The sequence below is a fragment of the Tilletiaria anomala genome (assembly GCF_000711695.1).
Source record: "Tilletiaria anomala UBC 951 chromosome Unknown K437scaffold_5, whole genome shotgun sequence".
Taxonomy (NCBI): domain Eukaryota; kingdom Fungi; phylum Basidiomycota; class Exobasidiomycetes; order Georgefischeriales; family Tilletiariaceae; genus Tilletiaria; species Tilletiaria anomala.
In genome coordinates this window covers 13,807-34,927 of record NW_013547017.1, presented here as the reverse complement: position 1 = coordinate 34,927, position 21,121 = coordinate 13,807, and the positions used below count along the sequence as shown (strand labels likewise).

At 53.8% G+C, this 21,121-nt stretch overlaps 4 protein-coding genes across 4 annotated transcripts; 3 read left to right on the top strand and 1 right to left on the bottom strand.

The window, feature by feature from the left end:
- Window positions 1–337: 337 nt before the first annotated feature.
- K437DRAFT_231291 (uncharacterized protein) lies at window positions 338–5,425 on the top strand. The gene is made up of 4 exons (XM_013390295.1): window positions 338–727; window positions 798–942; window positions 1,020–1,116; window positions 1,185–5,425. The coding sequence occupies exons 1-4, from the start codon at window positions 660–662 to the stop codon at window positions 5,183–5,185; spliced, it is 4,311 nt and encodes a 1,436-aa protein (XP_013245749.1). The 5' UTR covers window positions 338–659; the 3' UTR covers window positions 5,186–5,425.
- A 484-nt stretch (window positions 5,426–5,909) lies between these two features.
- On the top strand, window positions 5,910–8,161 carry K437DRAFT_231288 (WD40 repeat-like protein). The gene is made up of 8 exons (XM_013390294.1): window positions 5,910–6,427; window positions 6,492–6,607; window positions 6,700–6,740; window positions 6,818–6,899; window positions 6,979–7,257; window positions 7,330–7,473; window positions 7,577–7,803; window positions 7,901–8,161. The coding sequence occupies exons 1-8, from the start codon at window positions 6,407–6,409 to the stop codon at window positions 7,957–7,959; spliced, it is 969 nt and encodes a 322-aa protein (XP_013245748.1). The 5' UTR covers window positions 5,910–6,406; the 3' UTR covers window positions 7,960–8,161.
- Window positions 8,162–10,369: 2,208 nt separating this feature from the next.
- Window positions 10,370–11,841, top strand: K437DRAFT_131899 (uncharacterized protein). Its single transcript, XM_013390293.1, has 3 exons — window positions 10,370–10,618; window positions 10,693–10,790; window positions 10,852–11,841. Exons 1-3 carry the CDS (start codon window positions 10,483–10,485, stop codon window positions 11,707–11,709), a joined length of 1,092 nt encoding a protein of 363 aa, XP_013245747.1. The 5' UTR covers window positions 10,370–10,482; the 3' UTR covers window positions 11,710–11,841.
- Window positions 11,842–11,934: 93 nt separating this feature from the next.
- On the bottom strand, window positions 11,935–16,775 carry K437DRAFT_242650 (uncharacterized protein). The gene is made up of 6 exons (XM_013390292.1): window positions 14,117–16,775; window positions 13,431–14,003; window positions 13,248–13,337; window positions 12,943–13,177; window positions 12,740–12,883; window positions 11,935–12,673 (listed from the first exon to the last, which is right to left on the bottom strand). Exons 1-6 carry the CDS (start codon window positions 16,682–16,684, stop codon window positions 11,973–11,975), a joined length of 4,311 nt encoding a protein of 1,436 aa, XP_013245746.1. The 5' UTR covers window positions 16,685–16,775; the 3' UTR covers window positions 11,935–11,972.
- Between the last annotated feature and the right edge of the window lie 4,346 nt (window positions 16,776–21,121).

The window sequence follows — 21,121 nt, the reverse complement described above, 5'->3', positions numbered from 1 at the left end:
AGGCGGGTGGAAGAACTTCTAAGCATTTTATCTGTTGCTTTCACCTCTCCTTTAGGTGCTTGCTTTGCTCACCAGCTATCAGGTGCTCCCAACGTAGTATTCCACGAAGAAGATCAGCGGTCCCGCGTGATCCAAGCATGTCCAAGACATCGGAGTTTGGAGAGACGCCTGTCAAAGAAGAACAAAAAAATCTTTTAAAAAACAAGTGAACGTTGCAAAGATGCCGATCAGGTCATTGATCCCTAACGTTAGTCGCCGAGTTCCATCATTCATGACTCCGCTCTCAGCCGCACATTGCGCTTGCTCAGAGCCCGGAGCTCAATTGCTCAACTGGTAGCACACCGGTCGCAGCCATGTATTCGTCACAAGATAGCTCGGGCTATGAGGGGCCCAGTAACGGCACGGAACAATTCTCATCGTTCTTGCTGGGGACCGCGCACGCACAGAATCGGTCGGAGGAAGGCGGCATGCTGGTACAAATCCCAACGCTCGGGGGCCCAAACTCGGGACCGCTTGACGCGAAGTGACGCGTACTTGACACCGCCACCTTAGCTTATAACCTTTGCAAATCACGGAACTGAGCACTGCGCTCACCATCGCTCAAGAGGTTGGCAAGCTTGATCGAAGGTCTGAAGGCAGCTGAATTTGGGATCGCGAAAATGAAGATCTTCAAGGCACATGACGGGCAGACCATCGAGGTCAATCAGGCTTTCAAACAGTTTCATACGTGAGTCTTGCGCGGAACACCATACATGCTGAACTGCTCCCTGACAGGGTCTGACATGACCGTCCAAAAGTCTCGAGGATCTGGTAGACTGCTTTTCTCTTGCGACAGGGACGATTGCGGACTCGATCATATGCATGACTGACCAAGGTCAACAATTGAACGAAGATGTTTTCCAACTGCTCCTGGGTCATACCGAGGAGTCCGCAACAGATGCTGTGAGTCGCTGCGACATGATGCTGTAGCTGGTCTAAGCTCATAATGTGTCCTTTTTGGAACTTTTAAAAATAATTAGGAGTTCTTCATTTTCAATCGCGATTATCTATACGCGGAACCAGACGTCCTGGCTCAGGACATGGCAGAGCAGGTAGTGATCGAGCCGCCAGTTGATGGTGAGCTCCCCTCTCATAGTTCATGTTGGAGCAGCGGTCTCTGAAATGATGTTTGCATCGATTCTTAGCCTTTGAAGTGATCCACCCGCCAACGCCCCGCTCATTGGAGGCTTTGATCGCATGGAGCAATGCAACGACAATGACGATCTACAGTCACACCTCCCACGCTCAACAGCTCTTCTCGCACGTACAAGTCATTCGGCGCAGCATGCATATTGCTCTACTCAATCTGCTACTACATGCTTCGAGCATTGAGAGAGGCTCGGATGCCCTGAGTAAAACAGCGGCAAAGGAACTTGACCGTATGCAAGGCTTGATTGAAGGGCACGAACGAGACTTACAAGTCCTCAACATGGTCCCCGTCAACCAAGCCTTGCTTCCACCTTCCAACAGCGATTCATCAAAGTCTGCAAGGACGGAGCGCACACTCGGCTATTGGATCAATCCGAACAAGATGAAAGCGGTCGCAGATTCGTGCACCAGGTTGTACAACGAGCTTCGCGACCGCGTTTCGCAGCTGGAAGCAGACGTGCGGAAGCTCAACGAGCAGACTACCTTTTTGCAAGAGGACGCAGAACCAGGTGCATCTCAATTTGCCACGGAGACCTTGGAGGAATCCCTTCAAGCTTCCGCACGCGCCGAGGAGCTCGCCACCTTCATCGAACAGGAATGCTCACCGGACGCTCATGGATGGCCCGTAGCAGACAAGCTTGATAATGCGACCTTCGAGAAAATTGCGGCTGGCGCCCAAGAGATCCTTCTGCTGGATGAGGTAGCGCGAGAATGTGTCCGAAGACTGACGGCAGAGCTGAACGAAGCGCGGTATCGAGGCTTGGACATTCTAAATCGCATTAGTGTGCTTCAATCCGAGTATGCTGACTTTGGCGCTGCGCTCGCTGCTGTCGACTCGGACTTTCGCTCTAATAAAGTCGACGGCTTCAAGCATCTTCAGCGGTTGAAGAACATGCTTTGGGCTTACGGAGCGACGATTGTCGAAATTGTGCGGCGGCGTGAGTTCGCAGATTACTTCCTGGACAAGTCGCAAGCGTTGGCGGAGCTCATGTCCAAGCTCGGATTGAAAGACAAGGATCTCCGCGCCACGTACAAGTCAGACGTGCAAGGTCTCCTCCCCTTTGAAGTGCGCAGCATGAACAGCCAACCGCCGAGTCTGGACATCACAACCAGCGGCACCTCAAGGTCTGAGCTCTCTGTCTTACTCGACCGCAAAGACATCGACACGATTCTACATTTGCTTGACAGTATCGAACAGCAGTTAACAGAGTCAGACAGCAGGGTCCAGGACCGACCCGGGATAGCGTCTGCACTTGCTCGAAAAGGAAAGAGAAAGAGCAACACAGGGGACGTGAAGAAAGCGCTCCAAAGCCTGGTCGACGAGCTGGATTCAATTGATGATGCATTCGAACATATGGTCGAGCAGCATTTGCTCAAGGGTTTAAACTGGGTGATCGACAGTGAAGAGGAGCAGACGGACAATTCTGAGCAGCTCGACACACGGAAAGGGAGGCTGAGGGCCTCGGGAGCGGCAGTGCGGCAGAAGTTTGACTCTATGCGCAAGGAACATGTCGCGGCTCTGAACAATTTACGGGAAGCGCATCGGGCTGAGCTCCAGGAAATCGATCGGGCAAAACAGGACGTAAACGAGCAACTCATCCAAGAGCGTCGCCAGCTTTCGCTCAAAAGAGCGGAGCTTGAGCAAGCCCAGGCGGAAGTCCACAATCTCAAGGCTGACGGTGACACAGCAGAGGCGCGACGTCTCAACCTCGTCGATGAGGTAACAAACCTACGAAAAGAGCTGGAAGAGCATCGTAGAGCCGAGCTAGATGCTCGGCAACAGGCTGAGGAGGATGCGGACAGAATTCATGAGCTCGAAAGCCACCTTGTTGATGTGCAGGCGGAGCTCGAGGATGCCCGTGCTGCGCAGCATGATGCGACAAGCCGGATTGAAGGACTCTTGAGTCAAGGGAGCTCTGCAGAGAAGGAGATTCACAAGGCACAGGAAAGGATCAGCGAGCTCAATGATCAGCTTGCACAAGCTCGGCATGAGTGTCATCAGGCCAGAGACGCGCTCTTGGAAGCCGAAGCTTCTCGAGACAAGCTCATAAGAACGCAGCGTGCCGAAGCTGATGGAGATCGCGCCATTCTGGAAGAGAAGCTGAAGGATATGGAAGCTCATCTCCAAGAAGCCAAGGAGGCACTGGACAGTAGTTCGAGGGAAGTTCACCTGCTTCGTCAAGAGCTGGAGGTCAAGCAAGAGGCAATGGATGTTGTCCGGGGTCAGCTTGACTCTGCCGATGACAGCCATGAGAAGATGATCAAAGAAACAGAAGCGGCCAAGGAACTTGCAGCGGAGGCGGAGTCGGCACGAGTTGCTCTGCAGCGGATCAACGGCGACCTCATTGCTCAAGCCCGAGGGTGGACGATACAAATGCTACACGTACGGGAGACTGTCAGAAGCATGCCTGCCTTGTCGTCGAGATCGGCAGCTTTGGCCGAAGAGAAGCTGGCAACCATGCAAACTCGTCTTACCTCTTCGGAGGAACTCGAGAGGCAAGAAGCTTTGGACGCGTTCCAGGTCGAAGATGCAGACCAATCATCTGGTGAGGATCTCCTCAAGGTCTTACGACTCGTCAGTCCCAAGGATATCCATGACGAAGCGAAGACGAAGCTGGAATCTCTTGTGAAGCTAGTCAAGAAATGGGCCAAAGCTTATAAGACTTTGAAGGACAATTATGACCGTCTCAAGGGCGAACGCATCGCTTTCGCCAACTTTCAAATCGGAGACCTTGCTTTGTTCCTGCCAACGAGAGATTCGAGTGAGACAAAGACTTGGGCGGCATTCAATATAGGCTTCCCCCACTTTTTCATGCACATCGACGGCGCCTTGGCTGAACAGGTCAAAACGAAGCAATGGCTAGTGGGGAAGATCATGAACATCAAGGGTCAGGTGGTGAATGCTGCGGATGAGACGACGAATCCGTACAAGCTCACACCTGGTGTCAAATTCTACATGTTGGACGTTCAAGAGTACATTGGCTCTCCTGAAGTTGCAAACATCAGGTCGCGTCAAGGTTCGGAGGTAGTCTCGAGCCGTGGCAATTCGAAAGAACGGCCACCAACGTCGGCACGCTCAGTATCCATGCCCCAAGCTACGTCGAAGAACGCTGTCCTTGGTGCAGAACCATCAGCTTCCGCGGTACCAACTGAAACACTCGACGGTAGCCCTTTGGATGAGTTGAACATGTCTCCCGAGCACCGCCCCGGCCCTGGCAGTCCTTTCGTACTGCAGCAACGGAAATCTGGATTGGCAAGGACTTTGCAAGCCAACTCCCGCACCACAACTCCTGCGCTGACGAAGTCAATGAAGAAGGGCGGAGTCGAAGGACTGAATCGCCCGTTAGAGATCAATGCGGTACCTGCGTTCGACCGGCCACGAACATCCCATGCAGCTCCGGATGCAAATGGCGTAGATGATATCGCACAGCAAAAGATCCGCAATGCAATAGCTTCTGAAGGCATCGGCAACCCCTTTTCCTCGAGTCCGCCGACTTCAACGATTCAAGGCCCAGATCTCATCCGCAGCGGCTCAGCGCGGCTGAATCTGGCCCCTGGCTTGGGAACTGCCTCTCGACGGTTTGGCTCCTCCGCTTCCTGGAGAGAGCGTTCAAGTCCAGAGTCAAGGTCACCGCCCACTGCAGCGTTTAGCATACCGAGAGGCGCTCAGCCACTTGCGGACCTCGTCGCTGCAACGGGCTCATCGTACGGCAGCCCTCGTAGCGCTGGATCCCTTGATGCCACAACCTCAGAAGCGCAATCAAAGCTACAAGGCGCTTCATCAACCATGACCATTGGAAGATCGTACATGTCCAAGAGCTCGCTTGCACCATCGGCTAGCCGAAATTCATTTGCAGCTCAGACGATCGGTAGGATGACTGGCCGAAGAACAGGCTCATCGGCGTCCGGAACTTCCGTGTCCAGGAAGGAGGGCTTCACAGTCGGAAGCTATGACTCTCAACCGTCGGCAAGTGACCTTCTCCGGCGCTTCGCATAGCACTCTCCTACCTTCCATCTTAGCATGCAGATCAATATGAGACACATGCAGTAGCATAGCAGACGCTCAGAATTACACCTGACATGAGCAACACCGGTTGGTATGGCCGGCTTGCATTGCAGGATTGATTCGGTATTCAAGCCAGATTCTTAGCTCGGCTTCTGCATGTAGAAAGACTTCCAGTTCAACATTGCGGAAGTTGTGGCCCATGTAGATACTGCTTCCATTGGTACTGATGAGAATGGCGCTCTCTGCTCGCATCTCAATGCCGAAAGAAGGCAACTGAGAATCCCCCAGCCTGCCCATCTTCATCGCAGTTCCAGAAATGGAAAGTCCCGGGATGGATGGTTCGGCGAAGAGGACGGGCTACCTTGCACCATAGCATGCGAGCAGATCGGGATTGAATTTGGGTTTGGCAGCTTCAGTTAACGGATATCCACTCGATTCCTGGCCGCTTGAGTACATCATTTGAGAACTTAAGAGATTGATGAGAGTTGAGATGTTGAGCGATCGTTGACGAAGATCTAAGAGATCATGCTGCCCAATGCATCCCGCTGCTCAATGAGCACATGCGGACAGGTTGATGTAGGGTTCTTTCATTCAGCCTAGCGCTGTCATGAGTGGAGTCTCTGAACTCAGCCGGCGGCGCCGAGATTCGAGAGTTCTCTCCCATTCCCTTGGCCGTCGATGTTCTTCCTTTCGTTGGTGCAATCTTGATGAGCAGCGCAAGCACTTGTTGCCGTCTGAAGCAAGCTTGCAGGGCAGCTTGGGAAGCGCAACACACGCGTAAGCTGTGAGCAGAAGAACATCAGATTGCTCATTTGAGAGAGAATAGACGACAACGCCAATCAGCTTGCATTGTTCCCACTTTCAACAGAATCGATCGACCTGCTAGCCTTGATCACGACAAAATCCGTTCTCATTTGTTACGACCAAGCATTCGACATTCCAACACATTATCCGGCACCCACGGAACTCTCAAATACGCAGGGTCTCTCACTGAAGGCCCCAATCGTCCACAAGCGTGTGAATTGCACACTCTCCCTCTCCTTTTGTCAACCAAAACGCACACGCTGCGAGTTGCGTCAGCGAGACAGCAATAGGTTCTGTTCACCGACACCGACGCCTCTGCCCACTCGTTTGCGAAGCTATTTTTCTTGCAAAAACTTTCAAAGCATCTTCACTGGGTCGGGAAAAAACCTCTTAGAAGAGCTCCGGATCATGGCCGCTCCTGTACCAAAAGTGAGTCTTCGCACACCACCTTTACGCCTGGCTCCAAGTTCGCCGCTGACAACCTCCCTGTCAGTCTGTACCCTTGACGTGCTCGGGCCACACCAGGCCGGTCGTGCATCTGGAATTTTCGGACCTTCAAGATGACGGCACATACACAATGCTTTCGAGCTGCAAAGACGGCAACCCAATGTGCGATCACCAGCACGCGGCCGAAATGTTGCGGCAACGCGCGGCTTTTATGCGTTTATGCTGATACTTTCCCTTCGCTTGATTTGCTGCAGGCTACGAGACTGGCTAGGAGATTGGATTGGAACTTTTCTAGGTAAGGATGACTTTCCGCTATCCATGCTCATGTTCAACTAGACTGACGGATCAATCGGCCTTTGCGTTGGGGTTCAGGTCACAAGGGTGCAGTCTGGAGTGGAAGGCTGTCGGGTGGCGATGCTTCGAAGGCTGTAACAGGAAGTGCGGACTTCTCAGCGTGAGCCTGACGTATGAGAAAGCGCGAAGTCTATGGCGTATGGCATCTAACCGCGTGTGCTCTTTCCTGCTCCTTACAGCAAAGTCTGGGACACCTACTCTGGCCAGTGCCTCCACACCTTCTCCCACAACCACATTGTCCGGGCCACAGCAATCGATTCACCAGGCCAGCGGATCATCACGGGCGGGCACGAAAAGAAGCTGCGTTTGTTCGACTTGGGCAACCCCGAAGCCGAGGCGCAAGAGTTCAGAGCAAGCGGCGGGTCTCTTGCGCACGAGGGAACTATCAAGAGTGTGGTCTGGGGGCGAGGGCCTCAAGAAAATACGATCATCAGTGCGGGCGAAGATAAAGTCATGAGGTGAGGCCCTTTGGCCTGTATGACGCGATCAAGTTTTACTCGTTCGGAAGCTGACCGCGGCCTTCGCAACAGGTGGTGGGATCTGCGAACACTAGGCATTACTCACGAGCTCAAGTTCAGCGAACCCATCACATCCATGGAGCGCAACATTGGCGCCCTCGGGGAGCTTCTCTCCGTTACCTCCGGCAAAGATGTCCTCTTCTTGAACGCAGCAGAGTGAGTGTGGGCACCGGACCTCAGGGCTCTGTTACTGCAGTACAAAATGGAAGGTAAGAACGTAAGTTGACACACCCACCCACCGTTTCTCCTCAACCTTTAGTGGATCTGTCCGCAGGAAGCACACCCTACCCCAGGCGCCATCCTCTGCATCGCTCCATCCCATTCGTGCGGATCGCTTCGTGACTGGAACCGTTGGGGACGGCTGGGTGCGCATCTACGATGCCGAGAGCGGAGAGCAGAGGGAGCTCCACAAAGGACATCATGGACCTGCGCACTGCGTCAGCTATTCGCCTGATGGCCAGCTGGCAGCGAGCGGGAGTGAAGATGGTGAGTAACGGGTGTCCACTCGATCCTCTTTTAGGACGCCTCCTTCGCGGCTGGACTGACCTTGTGAGTCTACTCCTCTTCTTGCTTCTTTGCCCAGGCACCATCCGACTGTGGCAAACGTTTCCCGGCTCGCCGTACGGTTTGTGGACATCTTAAGGTCCGCACCTGGCGTCCAGCTGAAGGACTAGAAAATCAGCGATTTTGTGGACACGAGCTCTTGGTTTCTCTCAGGAGCGCCAGCATGCAATGTCATCGTTCATTGCCAGCGAAAAGTTCGACGTCCTGCTTGTGTGGTGCCTGTCTATGTAAAAATCAAGAATGCTGCGCAAGGCGAACGTTGCCGGTTACTTCATATCGCTTATCTATACGGCCTTTCGCCTCGGTTGATGGATCTGAATGCGGCGCTGCTAACATGTAACCGCCCCGGACGGCCTTAGCGCCCGACCGGTGTTTCAACCTTACCATCACTGAGGGTTCAGATTGTCTATGTTTTTCCCTATAGGGAGAGCTGACGATACTGACAATGAGAATGCTGAATGGCAGACGGAAACAAGCTTGGGTTCTGAATATCAGACCTCGATCAAGCCCTCTTGCCCAAGCTGCAAGCAGCCATTTCAATCTACATGTAGGTGGTGAACACATGTATGAGCCTCTGTGGACCTGTGGAGCTCGTGCTGCTTGTTATGTAGCTCGAGCGCCACTCCGACGTCTCAATGTCGGCTCTGACCGTCACTTTAGAGATTCATCGCTGTTCCGACAACGCACTTCTTGATTGACCTTGCTTCTCTTCCCCGCCTCGTGCATTGGTACCACCCGCTACCTGCTCTGATCAGTTCCTGAGCATCAGCCATCGATGCCCGTTTCTAGGTCGAAATAACGAGTTGCTCACTAGTCTGTCAGTGCATGGCCCCAGCGATGAGCCCGGCGAAGGCTACCGAAAAGGAGCTGCTTACCCTGGGGCGACGCTAATTGCGCGCCCGCTCGTGCCTTCGGCAGCAAATCGGCTCCAAACTAAAACGATCTCATATGTTCAATCAAGTCATTTTTGGCGTTGCAGGTGTTTTTTTATATACCGCGTACCTGTAGAACCTCTGAAGGGCACCCGGCGCTCTCCCCGAAGATCATGATGCCTTCTCTGCCTAGCAGCAAGACCGTCGCTGGGCAATTTTTGCCCGCAGCACGTTGCCGTCCTGTCAATGGTGTGTCTAAGGCGACGACGATTGCAGTACAGCCGTACCATGTTATGCCCTTTTAGGACAGGACAGAGACGTGGGAGGGAGGGGATCTGACCGCGCGTATGAATATGAAATGACAGAAGTCCATCCTCGTTTTAGCTACGATTACCTATTGGAAATTCCTGCCTCCCACTTCTCGGGTTGTCCTTGGTGTCAGAGCCGGACGAACAAGGCACTCGCCACGGGCCATCCTCTGGGAAACTGCATACCTCTCTGGACCCAGCTACGTGGCAGCTTTCACATGGACCTGCAGCAGCTAGAATTCTTCCCCGATTCTTGGATGGGGAATTTATATTGCGCCTGCGATCACACTGCAGAATAATCAAAGGGCGGTGGGAGCGAGGCTGGTTCCCCAACACGTGTGCTTCGACGTTCGCTGCTCTAGGACCCAAGCCATTCGATGTTATCTTTGATCAACTAATGCCAAGCTTCCGTTCCGCACCCACCTTACTGAGTGAAGCCCTATGTGCACCCACATATGTCAACGCCTACTCAAGTCGCATGGTACGGGAATTGGGCGCAATGTAATCTTCATTGTTGTACGAGCCGATCACGCAGCTCGTCCTGCTCACCGAGAAGTATCTGACGACGACTGACATTATTGCTCGTTGGCAATCTTTCGTTTCCAGTCACTGTCTCTGGTGGCAGTGGGTGGCGATCCACAGTTACTTGTGAATCCGAGTCCCTATGCGTCGCATCAACAAAATTGAAAAGCGATAGTCGCACGGACCTCATTTTGCCTGATCGCTGCTTGAACAAAGGCGAGGGTTTCACAGAGTTGCTGCAAGGTCGCCATTGTCACCAACGAAGCGAATCTATTTGTTTATGACCCTTGTGATTTCTGGCCGCTGTGCCGCCACTCATACGGCTGACACGTGTGAACATTTCGATGCAATGAACCACCTCCGCCTGGCCTTTCGCTGCCCTGTCAGCAGCTATCAGTACGTACGTGCCCCTTTACGAGCTTTCAAGTTGGGTGGCTGATTCCCCGACTCATTTCTGTGGACGACGATGTCAACAGGTGCTCAGGCGCTCAGGGCGGACGCTAGGCTCAAAGGATGTGTGGCAGGGTCCAGAATATAGGCGCACAGCGTCTGATCTACAACATTGACATGACGAATTGCGAATGCATACCGAGCGGCATTTCGAAAATTAAATTTAGTCACAAGCCCTTCCATCGGTCAAGAAAGCACAGTCCTCGGAGTCCTGGGCCATGAAGGCAAGCGAGGGCACCGATGAATTGGTGCCACGACTCCAGGCATTGGACGATCGCAACACAAGGACGGTTGTGACTGGCGAGCTTTATATTTGCGCCCTGCTCGCTGACACCCTCGCTCTACTCTGCTCAACGCTTCGAGATGGGTCAAAGCGAGCAGTACTTCATCTAACAAAAGCCAACCTGTGACCCTTGACAAAATGTGTGTTCGTGGCGGGAAGGAAGGACATGCTACTTAAGAGTCAGCGACTTGCTTCCAGCATACTCGAAAATCCCCGCCCAGCTCCACAGAGCTTGTTTTCACACCTCAGTTTCATTTTCCAAGCGAAGACCCTGTCCATTACGTCGACTATGGACATCCTGGGTGAGTGCTCGTGTGTCCGGTTAAGCAAGGCTTCTGAGCCACTGATGCGGGAGCTGCGCAATCTTTGTCTCCAGAACTTGTTCACGACGACTATCGGCTGGAGCATCGGCCCTTCCAATGCGCCTTCGCAGGATGTTCCAAGGCTTTCGCTCGGCGGTCGGATTTGGTCAGAGTGGGTGAATGCTTATCTCTTCATGAGGGACCAACGGGCCGTGACATTTCTTTTCTTGCAGCATGCACGCATTCACAATGACGACCGCCCGTACAGCTGTCCTATAGCCTCTTGTGGCAAGTCGTTCATTCAAAAGTCGGCGTGCATGGTGCACATCAGGACCCACACAGGCGAGAAACCACACGTTTGCGACACATGCAACAAGGCCTTCTCCGACTCGAGCTCCTTGGCTCGTCACCGTCGGGTCCACTTTGGACGCCGCCCCTACCGTTGCTTGGTCGATGGCTGCGGCAAGGCTTTCTGCCGTAAGACAACGCTTACCAAGCACTCCCGCCGAAGCCATTCAGCCCTGCTCAGTGAGGAAGCACTGAAGTTGAAGCGCAAGGAAAAGGTGTCGGACGCCTCCTTCGACTCAGCCTTTCCCATTAGCCCGTCAGCGCTGGCAATGCAAGCTCGCACGGGCATCGCTCGTGACACAACATTCGGCGCCTCCAGCATATTACCGGCCTTGACCAACGGTTTCGAATCCAGTGGCAGCAGCGACTCGACCGTAACCAGCCCAGGAGGCGCCTTCAGTACAGATAGCCCGTTCAGCTCGCTGCCCGGCAGTCCTTACAGCGCACACAGCACTGCCGGCTTCGACAATGTTCACGTGTCGCTACTATCGTCCTTTTCACCGTCGACCACAATGCCAATGCTGAAGCCTCAGCTCACTCCGAATCACCTGTCCCTAAGCATGTCAGGTATGCACGCTGGACTCGGCGCACATGCGGGCCCGATGTCATGGCCATACGATCCACTTCCACCCGTAATCAACGCTACAGCGTGCGACTTCGAGCGTTACACACACAACAGGCCGTCTCACTCTGGCTCGCACCGTTCGTATTACAGGAATGCAATGTTCAGACACACAGAGTAGTGCCAACTCAACATTGATCAACCGCATTTTCCCTCATCGAGTAGAATGGACTACCAGGGGACAACCGTCCTTGTTACATTTACGATCTAGAGTTAATTCTTCAAAGTCAACCTTCAATTGCTTTTTACCCATGCGCACCATCACGGCAAGCTCATGGAGCTCCAGCTAGCCTGTGGCCCGATAGCTCCTATTTTTTACAGGTCAGATTCTTTTGCAATGATCAGACACAAGAATGCACTTGCTAGTGGCTCTATACATCTGTCTCACACGCCTGGGTCCGCTTCGCCTAGTGCGTCCTCATCGTATAGAGAGCCCTCTGCGTCTTCATCGATCTCATCCATAGCAGATGGAGTTGCTTTATCTGCGGGTTGAGTGTCCTCAACTATCTCTCCAGTGGGGCCAGGCTCCCTCAGCGGGGATTCAGGCCGCGTGACACTGACATCGGTTTCCGGCTGGCCTTGCTCCATGATTCCGGCTCCTGAAGTGGGTGTCTGGATGCTCGGCTCCCCGTCCTCATCTGGAGAGTCACCATCAAAAAGGAATAACTTGGTCGGTCGACCAGCAAGGGAAGGAGCAGGCAGTGACCGCGAGACAAGGAATGGAGTCCACTTGAGCTTCTCTGGCCTGACCTTGATGTAATTCTTGGCTTCGTAGTTCTTGATGTGAGCCGTGAGGTAGTCTCGATCGAAGTGAATGCGATATTCGGTCGGAATGGTCACCTCATTCTCTTTGTCCTTGTGGTACGCAGCCGCACGGCTGGCAGCTCCGCCTCCCCTGGGGCGTCCTCTCCCACGTTGAGCTCTGCTGGCTACCACAGCGGTAGTGCCGCCCTCGCGCGACTTGTACTTGGCTGTAGCAGGCGCGCGCATGCGGCCGCTGACGGTATCAGGGATGGTGATCATATCTTGCTCACGCAAGACATAGAGCACGTCCTCGTATGTCATCGAAGTAGCCATGGTGATATCTATGATATAGATGGGACGTCAGGAAGCGTTCAGGCTTGAAATGCGCCAAGAACAAGCCAGCTCACCTTCCAAGGTTACCGCATCAGGAGCAGTGCGGAGGTAGTAAAAGACGGACAACGTCCAGTAATTACGGTATGACAAGAGCCCTAGATCTGACAAAGGCTTCTCCGGGGACCCCAGCCTTCCTTCCTTCTTGGACAGCAAGTAACCTGGGGCAGGTAACGATTGTTAACGTTGTTCAAATTACGAGCTGTAGTTATTCACTCACTAATATCGATCAGAAAGTTACCCCAACCACGGCGCTGACGCACAGGAAGCGTCATGATGCAAGATACGTTGTAGTGGAGTGGACTACGCTTCTCCTTGCTGAAGTATCCGACGAAGTGCGCTCCACGCTCATCGAGCTCGGCGACAACGTAAAAGAGGAAAGGCTCGACGTCGTAGTAAAGCGTCTTGTGGTCCAGGAACATCTTGGCGAGCAGGCAGAGGTTTTGGCAGTAGATCTAGAATAGACGGCGGGGAAACTTGGTCAATTTCTTGGTCCTATTGTGTGGTACTTCCGCTTGCCCTTACCTTGTTCTTTCGTCCATCAACCTCAAACACCGAAACATTGCCATCGCGGTAGATCTCATCGCCTGGAGGATGGCGCATCTTGCATTTCATCTGGAGCATCACAACGATGCACACGATGGTGATCATAAAACGTCAGCCTTGGAGCCTTAAGACATTCGACAATGGCTGCGGCGAGAGACTTACTCTGTGCCTGGTAGCCATAAACTTGCTCTTCATGTACTTAAGGCAGAACTCGCAGATCCACATCCTGCCATCGGGGACTAGCGAATACTCTTCGGGAAACGGAGCCTGGTACCACGTATCAATGTCGAACTCCTCGAAGCGGATGTACTTGACGGGGACCGCAACACCCGTCTCAGCGCTCGAGGCGGCTGCAATGACAGGCCCAGGCGGGCCGCCGGCCGTCACGTCGCCACCAGGCGTGGCCGCTGCCGTTGCTGTGGCAGATGCCTGGACTCGCGGAGACTTGCCGCCGGCTATTTCGGAGGTCGTAGCGGTGGATGGGGAAGCTGGAGTGCGGGGAGGCAGACCGGCGGCTACTCGACCGAGGCGCTCAGCCGCAGCGGCCGCGGCTGGCCATTGGAAATAGTCACCACTGGCGGTTGGCCGTGCATTTGCACTTGCAATAGCGCCAAGCGGATTGCTGGTTATCGGCGTACCGATGCCACTGAAGCCACGCGTAGAGCTCTGGGACTTGGACTGCAGTCGCGGCGTCTCCGAGCCTCGTGGGCAGGACACTACACCACCGAGGCAAGCCTGCCGGTGGTGATTGAATTGCAGATGAGTGAAAGCGGAATGGATCAAAGTAAGGGGATGTCAGCCTTGGAAAAGAATGTCTCACCCAGACCCTTCGATCCACTCTGACGCACCTCTCCCATCGCTCTCGCCATCTCGAACTTGGACTTGTCCTCGGGTGTTGGGCGCGCTTTGGATGTATCCGCATCGACGCCGACCAAGATCCCTCCGAATGGGTCCTCTTCCTCCTCTTCCACTTCTTCTTCCTCCTCTTCCTCCGCCTCTTCCTCGGTCGACTCATCACCCTCGACTTTATCGCCCGTTTCATCTTCGCCGGGCTCCGTGCGCCGCACCTTTCCCTTCCGCCGCTTCTGATCGCGATTGCTGTCGCTATCGTTTTCATCATCATCATCATCGTCGCTGCTGCCATGCGCTCGGCTACCACGACGGCCGCGCCGCCCGCCGCCACCTCCTCTACCACTGCCACCACTGCCGCCGCCACCTGAGAAACCGTCTTCTCCATCCCCTAAATCGTAATCACCATAGCCGCTCCAGCTGGAGAAGCGACTCGTGCGCTTCCGCTTGCCGTTCTGGTTAGCACCGCCGCGGCTGCTGCTGCTTCCGCAGCGGCCGCGCGATACGCGACCGTTGCCTTTGCTGTTACCCGCTAGCGACGAGAGGGCGTCGGCATCGGGAAGCGGGGCGCGGTAGCCGTCCGCATAGCAGAAAGGCTGGGCGACGACCGCGCGCTTCGCGTCGTCGCCTGCACTTTCTGCGCTGCCTTTGCCATCGCCAAGCCCGCTCCCGCGCCCGATGCCAATGCCCTGCCCTAGGCCGAAGCCGAAGCGAATAAGCGCAGATTGCGTGAAGCGCCTGAATATCGACGAAGGGCTGGGATCGCCATGGCCCAGGATGGAGCTGCTAGCGTTGGTGTTGGCGTTTCCGTCGTGATTGTCATTTCTTCCGCGGCTACTGCTGTTAGAGCCGGGTGTGTGTCCGTGAAGACCAGAAGATTGTGCCTGCATGCTCGTTCTCCCTATCCTCCTTTTCACACTCCGCCTACCGCCATTCTTCACGAGCTGCTTTGCGCCTTTGCAATGTATCTGGCCTTTCTGCCCGGCACCTGCACTTGACTGGTTCGCGCACGCGTGCCTCGGCAGCCGCTCGCGCTTGACAGGCATGTCGAAGCTCCAGTCCGGGTTGCGCGGTCGCTTGATGCCGATCAGCGCATGCTTCTTCTTCTCCTCCTCCTGCTGTGAAGGAGCGCTGTGCATGACCTCTCGCGCTGACGATGCTGATGTTGCATCTGATTCCCTGGAGGCTGCTTTAGCAACCTCGGATTTCACGCCTGTTCCACCTCCTGAAAGAGCATCTCCAGAAACAGCAAACGGCCCTGCATGCTTTCCCTTGCCCGTCTGCGTCACCGTCGTCATTGGCGGTGGCAGTGGAGGCAGCTTCTCTTGCCCACCCCCTGCAGCCGAACGGCGAGCGGCACCCGTGCACTGTGTGGCGGCACCCTGCAAAGAAGGAGCACCAGTACGGACGCCTACGCACATCGGGCACTTCCACACGCCCTTACGCGGGCGGTCGAGGGGTGGCTGTAGACAGTAGAAGTGCCATCCGCGGTCGCAGGCATCGCAGAAGAGGATCTTATCATCGTCCGCCTGGCTGCAGCAGCGCTCACACGACTTGCACTCCATGCAATACCACTCGTATGACTGTGCCAGGCGCACCTTGACCCTCGTGCGGCCACTCCAACGCAGGCAGACTGGGTGCCCGCTGCTTCCACACTTACAGCAGCTGAGCATGACTCCCATCAGCTCGGCGGCGACGCGCTGGCTTTTATTGGTAGTGGGCACGGTGCTGCTTGCCAGCGGGCCCGCGCGCGGCGGATTGTCCGCCGTGCGGGCACAGAAAGCACAGAGAATGTCCGGCTTGGCCCTTGCTATTCCCGATGCTGGTTGGAATGATGTGTAGGCGCGTGCGCCTGCAGCATGTTCATTGGACCTTGCTGCAGGAAATGATGCAGCGCGGCCGCCGCTGATGTTGTCATCGGATGCGCGGTCTTCCACTTTGTCTGGCGAGCGCAGCGAAGGCGCGAAAGGCGCGGCTGGGTGTTCGCACAGTGAGTACGAAGAAGTAGTATCGGACAGCCGTGTATTGTGCATGAGGCGGACCACCTCCTTCCGATGTGTTGGGTGTGCTGTAGGTAGTGGAACCGCGTGTACGTCTGAAGGCGCAAGGGAGAGTCGAACGAACGCGGACGCCTTTGGTTTACCCTCGAGCGCGTCTCTGCGCACATGCTGTCGGTGACGTTTGGAAGGAGGCGCCACTGCAGTCACATGAGCCGCGACATGGAGGTTGGCGTTGTGAGCGTTAGCAGGCATGATGCTAGCAGCGGTGTTGGTGAACGTGGACGCGGAACGTTGCAAGTAGGCAGCATACAGGTGCTGTGGACGCAGTGAGAGTGCCGAGCGCGTGATGGAGATCAGCTGTTCCTTTTTCTTGTCCTGCTCTCGCTCTTGGACCTGTTTCGAAGCTTTGATTGACCCGACATGCGTGTTACGCGGCGTGAGCAACGCAAGAGCAACAGCGGCGGATGCTGAGGCCGACGCGCCGAAGTGCTTGGGCGATAGCTCTTGCTGCTGCTGCTGCGACGGCAAGCCGTCTAACAGGCTGTGCGGAAACGCGTGGAGGAGCATCAGTGCGTCATTACCGGAGGCTGTATGCCGAGCGGCGTCGATACCAAGGAGATGACTGTCAGTCGAGAGCTGGAGACAAGCAGACTACAATGCCATACTCTTGGTAGGGACGAAGTGGTGGTGTGGTGTGACACGGTATGTACTCTGCCTTGGTCTGGACAGACGCGCCACGTGCAAATCTCTCTATAGGTGGGGTACACCAACCCTAATTAAACTCCCTCGAGTGTCAGTTGATGCCGTCTTGAAAAGGACTCATTCCGCGGCCGACTGCAGCCTAGCCCCAAAGCCCGCCGCCTAATGGCCCAAGAGTCCACGACATCGATGAGAACGAGGGAGCCATCGTCAACAATCGATTGAATGTGGCTTTTAGCAAGTCGTGTGTTTGTAGCTTCAGGTTGCCTTGACGCTCGAAGTCTGTGTACTTCCTTGATGGGTTACCATGCTGCCCGCATTGCATAGACAGTCGAATACGAGGGGGAGGCGAGACGACTGAACGAGCTCGTCAGACGCGTAGATCAAAAAACCCATGTCTTCGTTTCGAGAGTTGACCGAATTGGACATCTTAGTCCAACGAGCTCCGAGCAAAACTCATACCAGCGTGAGTTACAAAAATCAAGGCCATCGGCTTCGAAGTTCGATGTTTCCAAAACCCAGGCTCTCCTCTCTGCGCACTCCTCAATATACAACTTCTGCATCATCAATATTCTATTGATTGACATCATGGATCTGACTAGCAGTGTCCTTGCACACATGACTTGTACTTGCAGCAACGATCAGCGTGCGGTGAGGGAGTACCAGCGCCCTCCAGCGCAGAAAAAGAAGCGAATGAAGTCAAAAGTGGAATAACCCTACTTGCGCTTCGGAGAAATCGTACTATCCATGAAACCACCTTGCTCGCTCCTCTCCACTAAGGCGCCTCAAATCCAGAAGCTCGATCCCGCCGGTCGCAGCTCGCTACTATTATGGCTGAATATCCTTGCTTGTTACAACCGGAATTTCGCATGGATAACTGCACTTCTTGCAGCACGACCATCATGCGGGGGCCGCATGACCACTAGCTTCATCAAGTTACAATCTGCCCTTGCTCCGGCAGCTTCCAGCCATGCTGTTGGCCCCAAACACGCTCTACTCTGCCCCTGAATTCACAGCTCGAATTTTCGGTACTCAATGGCGTCTGGGGATGATATATGGGGGACAGCGATAACCCAGAAAAAATAATTGGGGAGGCGGAAGGGGTTTTTGGTCGTTCTGGTCAGCTTTGGGTGTACGAGACACAGGATCTTAATGCAGTGGCAAGACCCAAGCTCGGGCGTGTGCAGGACAAGCGCGAGGAAAGGGCACATTTCTCTCCTGCGCATCAGATACTATTTAAAGTGTCTAATTCGCCTCCACGGGAGGGCGTAGGTGAGGAGAGTCTGTCGTTTTGCCCTCAAATCCTTGAAGGAGATGCAAACCCTTCGGCTTTCCGGTCCTCCATTTGCTTCGCAGACGCGAACATTGGGCTAATGGCGCCCCTACTGACGTAATTTTGATGTCTAAAATCCCTGCTTTGTTTCGTCCATTATCGTTTAATGCAGCCGATACTGGTGCGTAATATTCTCGACCCGCTTGGACGATACCAGTCAATACCACCAGTAAATGCTGCATGAGATGTATATTGCCCCTTGGTATGAGACCTCCCACCAGAATGTTGTGGAGAAGGCGTGCATGTGAATAGCACAGATCAGGCCGAAACTTAGATTGTGCAAAGGGGAAGCGGGACCTCAAAAGTCGAGATCCATGCCCTGAGTTCCGGCCACAGGGCTTTCCACCTCCCCTTGGCGCAGCCCATTTCAGGATGAAGGCAATATGGATGCATGGACTTGGACTTCTTTTGTCACCGGCACAATCCATCTCAACGTTAAATTGGCAACGTACAAGTCTTCGCAGGGTGATTCCATCTTTCGCAGGTCCCGTGCTTCTATCGCAGTTGGCTGCCGGGAGCACCATATCTGCAGCCGATGTCATCGAATTGCACTCTTTGCAGATTGTGAAGCGCGCGACTCCCGGCCCTCATCCTTCCTGTGAAGACCCACGTGTGTCCAAAGCGAAAGATGCGCTCATAGCGAATGAGCACGTCGAAGGTCAGGTTGAGAAAGGTACCAGGGAGACGGTGGAACTACCTGATGGGACGGATACAGTGATCGCTTCCATTGCAGCATTATAGTGGCCAACTCTTTATCACGGCCTTAATAAGTAGGACTACAATTTCCAACTTACTCTTGGCGCATCGTGTTGCCTAAAGTTCTCGAGACTGGGAGCTCATGAGCGGAGACGTTTTGTGTACATATAAAGATGCTACATTGCTGCTCAGAAGTGCTTTGAATGCAAGTGCAACTCCACTTGTTATTCTGTGCCCTCCTTTCAGGGTGGAAGCTCAACAGCGAGGTCCAAGAAAGTTAAGGATGGATACTCCTCCCTATTTCTTCTCCTTGACGGTGAGCACTGGCGATGAAAGAGCACATTCAAGCCTGAACTTTCAAGTGTGCCAAAACATGGCAAGCCAAGATGTGAACTTGAGACCCTCAAAATTTGGGTAATTTTTGGCTCCCTCCAGCAAGCTCCAAGCTTTTGGCCCGTCATCGCCCGCCCGAGGACAGACAGTATGTGGTCAGCGCCATCTTTTGCCAAGTACATTGCCACAGTCCAAGCCCCAAATGTATGACTCTTTACGCGCAGAAAATGGGGGATAGGAGACTATAGTGATAAATCCGGGTCCAGGGGCTACAAATACACTTGAAATTGATCAAAAGGAAGAGGTCGAAGGAGCCTTCTGTCCAAAGGCGGTGTTAGGCGTCACTAGAAGAGTTCTCAAACTTCGGAGCTTCCAGCTGCCGCAATCAAATACATGAAATTGAACGCACTTGCGAACAGGCCATGCTCCGCAACGTCACAGCGTCCGCGCGCTTGCTCTCCGCCTGAACCGCCGACATAACTTCGAAGGTGGACGTGGTGAGGCAGATCGACAAAAGTCACTATGCACGAAACACCGGTCATCATACATGTACGCAATGATCAATGTACGCTCATGAGCGACCCAATTAGCACGCTGTTTTGATGATCTTGTTCTGGACTACTGAATGACTATGTGTGCGACTTTCCATTCACTCTCTTGACCAGTCTTTGCACAACACTTCGTCCGTCAGGCTTCCGGAACTAGTCCCTCGCCAGACCTGCGAGAGCTATGTATGGAGCAACATGACTTTGAAAGATTGACATGCTACAAATTGGTTCCTTCGAAAATGGTTCAGCGATGCATAAAAGGTGGCGTGTGGGGTTGAGGAATCGACATGGATAGAGGTGCTTTTCCCATTCCCACTCGCATGTTAGTTGTATACCCCGTATGTGCCTTCGGCATGCTGGAAATAGCATGTAACTGGAAGCCAGCGGCAGCATTTCGAGGATTTTGGTTGCAAGAATATCGGCCTGTCCATCCCTGTTCACATGATGCCATATCTACCATGCTAATGTGGGAGGCGTATCTGATACTCAACTTCGGAAACAAGAGGTGGCTGCGGCTTAGCAACAAAGAGCTACACGTAGATACCATTCCCTTATTCTTTACATTGACGCTCCTGGAAGCCATGCCTTTGTGCTCTGCAAAAATTCTAGCCATCTTTTAGTAACTCACTGGCGAAGATCGGAATGGCCCTCCCAACCACCAAGATAATTTGGAATATAGAAAGGGGCATGAACGGTAGAAGCAGGAACCTTCAATGAAGAGGCGAGGCGTGACAACGACTTCAACAGTATCTTGAACACAACGGCTTCCGTTCCCGGTGTCCAAGCATTGCCGAGGAAGGACGGTTGCAAGTGCGTCTTCATGGGAAACGATGGATACTCTAGGTCTGCTAATATGGGGCCATGCCAAGAAGCCAGAACCACCCCACAAGGCATTTCCTGGTACGGCAGACTGGTATCGTCGAAGTGGAGCTCTGTGCGAAGGTTGCATACAATTACTGAGCATTGTGAATAATAATTCCGGTCGAAAGGTATGAGGATTCGATGCTCGGTGCGTAATATTATGGAAAGCGAGGGAATTGCGTCTATGAATCAAACATTGGACCAAGCTCAAAAGGGTTTGCATGACCTTCAGAAACACGCTGACAGAAGCTCAGTATTTTCTCCCTCAAGCCATTCTGTGGTTGCGAATGAGATCCTCGAAAAAAATGTCAGTCGCAAGTAGTATCTCCGTTGAATCTTCCCGCTTCTCCCGTCGTTCGCCTAAGTTGACGACTCGCAATCATTTTGTTACTTTGTCTGGTGTACCCAGAGTTGAATTTTACGCGTGCTTACCCCCTAAGCGCGCCTAATTACTCCTTCTGGGTGAGTACGATCATTTTAGAATAGGGCTGGGTCGCCATTGCTGAAAATAAAGGGGATCCTTGAATTGAGGCA

Bases quoted from the DNA above. Each gene is read 5' to 3' on its own strand.
- K437DRAFT_231291 (XM_013390295.1), top strand. From the start codon at position 660: ATGAAGATCTTCAAGGCACATGACGGGCAGACCATCGAGGTCAATCAG. The intron at 943-1,019 runs GTGAGTCGCTGC...AAAAATAATTAG, and splicing joins AGGAGTCCGCAACAGATGCT to GAGTTCTTCATTTTCAATCG. The intron at 1,117-1,184 runs GTGAGCTCCCCT...ATCGATTCTTAG, and splicing joins GATCGAGCCGCCAGTTGATG to CCTTTGAAGTGATCCACCCG.
- K437DRAFT_231288 (XM_013390294.1), top strand. From the start codon at position 6,407: ATGGCCGCTCCTGTACCAAAA. The intron at 6,428-6,491 runs GTGAGTCTTCGC...CCTCCCTGTCAG, and splicing joins TGGCCGCTCCTGTACCAAAA to TCTGTACCCTTGACGTGCTC. The intron at 6,900-6,978 runs GTGAGCCTGACG...TGCTCCTTACAG, and splicing joins GGAAGTGCGGACTTCTCAGC to CAAAGTCTGGGACACCTACT.
- K437DRAFT_131899 (XM_013390293.1), top strand. From the start codon at position 10,483: ATGCTACTTAAGAGTCAGCGACTTGCTTCCAGCATACTCGAAAATCCC. The intron at 10,619-10,692 runs GTGAGTGCTCGT...CTTTGTCTCCAG, and splicing joins GTCGACTATGGACATCCTGG to AACTTGTTCACGACGACTAT. The intron at 10,791-10,851 runs GTGGGTGAATGC...CTTTTCTTGCAG, and splicing joins GGCGGTCGGATTTGGTCAGA to CATGCACGCATTCACAATGA.
- K437DRAFT_242650 (XM_013390292.1), bottom strand. From the start codon at position 16,684: ATGCTCCTCCACGCGTTTCCGCACAGCCTGTTAGACGGCTTGCCGTCG. The intron at 14,004-14,116 runs GTGCGTCAGAGT...CACCACCGGCAG, and splicing joins TGGCGAGAGCGATGGGAGAG to GCTTGCCTCGGTGGTGTAGT. The intron at 13,178-13,247 runs GTAAGGGCAAGC...CGTCTATTCTAG, and splicing joins TTGATGGACGAAAGAACAAG to ATCTACTGCCAAAACCTCTG.